At 38.1% G+C, this 2,500-nt stretch overlaps 1 protein-coding gene across 3 annotated transcripts in view; it reads right to left on the bottom strand.

Annotated features, from left to right (window-relative positions):
• The window catches only part of naf1 (nuclear assembly factor 1 homolog (S. cerevisiae)), a 38,246-nt gene that overhangs the window by 14,372 nt on the left and 21,374 nt on the right, over positions 1-2,500 (bottom strand). For all 3 annotated transcript variants that reach the window (XM_088418593.1, XM_088418594.1, XM_088418595.1), the window contains exons 6-7: positions 174-267; positions 12-94 (exon numbers count right to left, since the gene is read on the bottom strand). In XM_088418593.1, coding sequence (XP_088274719.1) covers positions 12-94; positions 174-267 — 177 coding nt within the window. The remainder of the gene's footprint in view (positions 1-11; positions 95-173; positions 268-2,500) is intronic.

The raw sequence follows: 2,500 nt of genomic DNA, 5'->3' as shown, positions 1-2,500 counted from the left end.
ATTTAACCTACCTTGCCCAAAGCCAGTCGATCAGATCGAAAGATGATGCTGTCATCATTTAAAGGGGGAGACCCTTGCACAGACTGGATTATTGCTGCCAAAACAGACGTGGCATATCATGACTTACTTGAGAAAATAAACAAAATGAAAAAAGAGCATGTCTGTTTATTTACCAAGTTGCTGTATGATACCAGATACTGTTCCTATTGGCAATAGTTCTACATCACTTGGTAGTGACACAGTCAGTTCTTCCACAGCTGGCAACTCCTATAAAAAAAAAAACCATGAGTTTGTATGGTGTTTTTAATTTTACACCATCAATTTTTCAAGGACCGAAAACTCTAGATTTCCAGAAATGGAATGTGATCGGTTGGCGACCAGTTTGGGCTAGTCCACATGCCTCGCCCAAATTCAGCTAAGAAGGGTCCAGCACAACCTTTGACTCATGTAGAAATAAGCAATAAAAAAGATGGTTGAACATATGACCTATCAGTGGACTAGGAATGCAACTAAATGAAATTATTGGCCAAATTAAGAAATATGATTAAAAATAATAATAATAAAAAAAAACAACTACTGAAGACTAAAAACAACTAAAAACTGCCCACTGTGAGAGGCACAGACCAGATGTGAGCACAATTAATGTCCCATGGCTCACTGCCGGGTCATGGAAAAAATACGGACGCTCCTCTACATACAAACAAGGTACGTTCCGGGAGCCCATTTCTTAGCTGAATTTCTTAATAAGTTGTTAGTAATAAATATCAGACGAAAATCAAGAATGTCAATGAGAAAGAAAAACAAAATGTTGTTTAATAAATTTAGAGCTGCTCTATGAGGGAAAGATTAAGTTGACCATTGTCATTATACCATGCTTCCAAGAGGAACTTCAGAATACATACTAGAGCTGCAAGCAGCTATAACGGGCCCTCGCAGACATGAGCACGTTGAGGGATGAACAGTTCCGAGGTATGGACAAATTTGAGTATGAATGTATTCGTGCATTTGCAGGCGAACTGTAGAGGTCAATGTTCTAGAAAAGGTAACATTTTTATTCGCATTTGTCCAACGGGCTCAACTAAGTAATTGGAATCGCAAACTTGGTAATATATTTTCTGCCACGAGGTGATTCTAGCACTACGATGGAATATATGTTTGTTGATGTCTGAAGGAATTGACTTTCAATCAACGTGTGAGGTCGTGAAGATGAGATCATCTGGGACAAACTACATCAGCATTTACTGTTACGATAAATGGATGAGCACTGCTGAATAGGCCACGGCCATGATCAAAACATCGTAATATTTGATGGAAAAAATTAAGTGTTTCTGAAGGCCTGTCTGAAAAAACTTCAGTGATATTACTTTGACAGGCTCAATAAGGTACCAATACATGAAAATGTAACTTTTTGCTGCCACCAGAAGGCGCCCGCACTACGAGGAAAAAAAGTGTGTTTGGCATTGTACTCCCAAAATGAAATTTAGAGAAGATCATCTTGATCCAATTAAGTTAAGTTTTACCGGTCTGGCTAGACATCGGACTTTGAGGCGGAGTAAAGGCCAGGCCTAAATTTGAAGTCATGAAACTTGAGATTCATAATGTTCGCTTTGTCTCAATATTCTCCTTACTAATTTTCTGTGAATTTGCTGAAAGCAGCAAAACAGAGAACATGAGAGTGTAAAAACTCTTTTGTCTGGCACCAGGTGTCGCTATTGGTATCGTTAAATTGCTCAAACAGGATTAGCACAGTGCAAAAACTGAAATATTAAGGTTTTTAACACCGGTGGCATAGGAAATATGATTCAAGTAGTTTGAAGTCCCGCCCCCATCATATAGATTAGCTGATCTTGATGAAATTTTGCCCAATGGTGCCACTCTGTCAGGTAATGGAGCACCTCAAATGTGAAGTTGATCGGGTCAAGGGTTTTGGTACCGAAAAATGTACAAAATCGGGCCAAAAGCTACATTCAACAATTCATAACTCTGGTTCTGTACATCCTAAAATATGGCGCTCTATGATGTTTTTGTAGGTCTTGAGGTCTTACATAAAAAATCTACATAAAGTCTACATAAAAAATTTCGTAGCTCTAGGTCAAATGGGTCAGAACTGACTCTCATTTTATTATCACCTGGGCTCAATTACAGTAAGTTTAGATGACCTGAGCAAACTCCGAATTTGGGGTTGCATACAGACAACCCACTTCATCACAAAGTCATAAAATATGGATACCTTTAATCTCTAAGTCTTAATGCTATCCGGACAAATCTTCAGTACATTTACTCTGACGGGCTTAGCACAACACATGAAAGTTTAAAAATTGACATTTTTGTCTGTGACTAGGTGGCGCTATCGTTAAGTTGATAATCAACCATGCAGGTATTTTAAAGCTATGATGAGTAAATTATCTGTAAAGTTTCAGAATTTTTAAGACTTGAACATTGGAGTTATTAGGGTTTTTGTTGCTCATGGCAAACGAAATTTGAGTGTGAAACACGTATT

This window comes from Hippichthys cyanospilos, chromosome 7 (genome assembly GCF_059441005.1).
Source record: "Hippichthys cyanospilos isolate Australia breed blue-spotted pipefish chromosome 7, RoL_Hcya_1.0, whole genome shotgun sequence".
NCBI lineage: Eukaryota > Metazoa > Chordata > Actinopteri > Syngnathiformes > Syngnathidae > Hippichthys > Hippichthys cyanospilos.
This window is presented reverse-complemented; position numbering and strand designations above follow the sequence as displayed.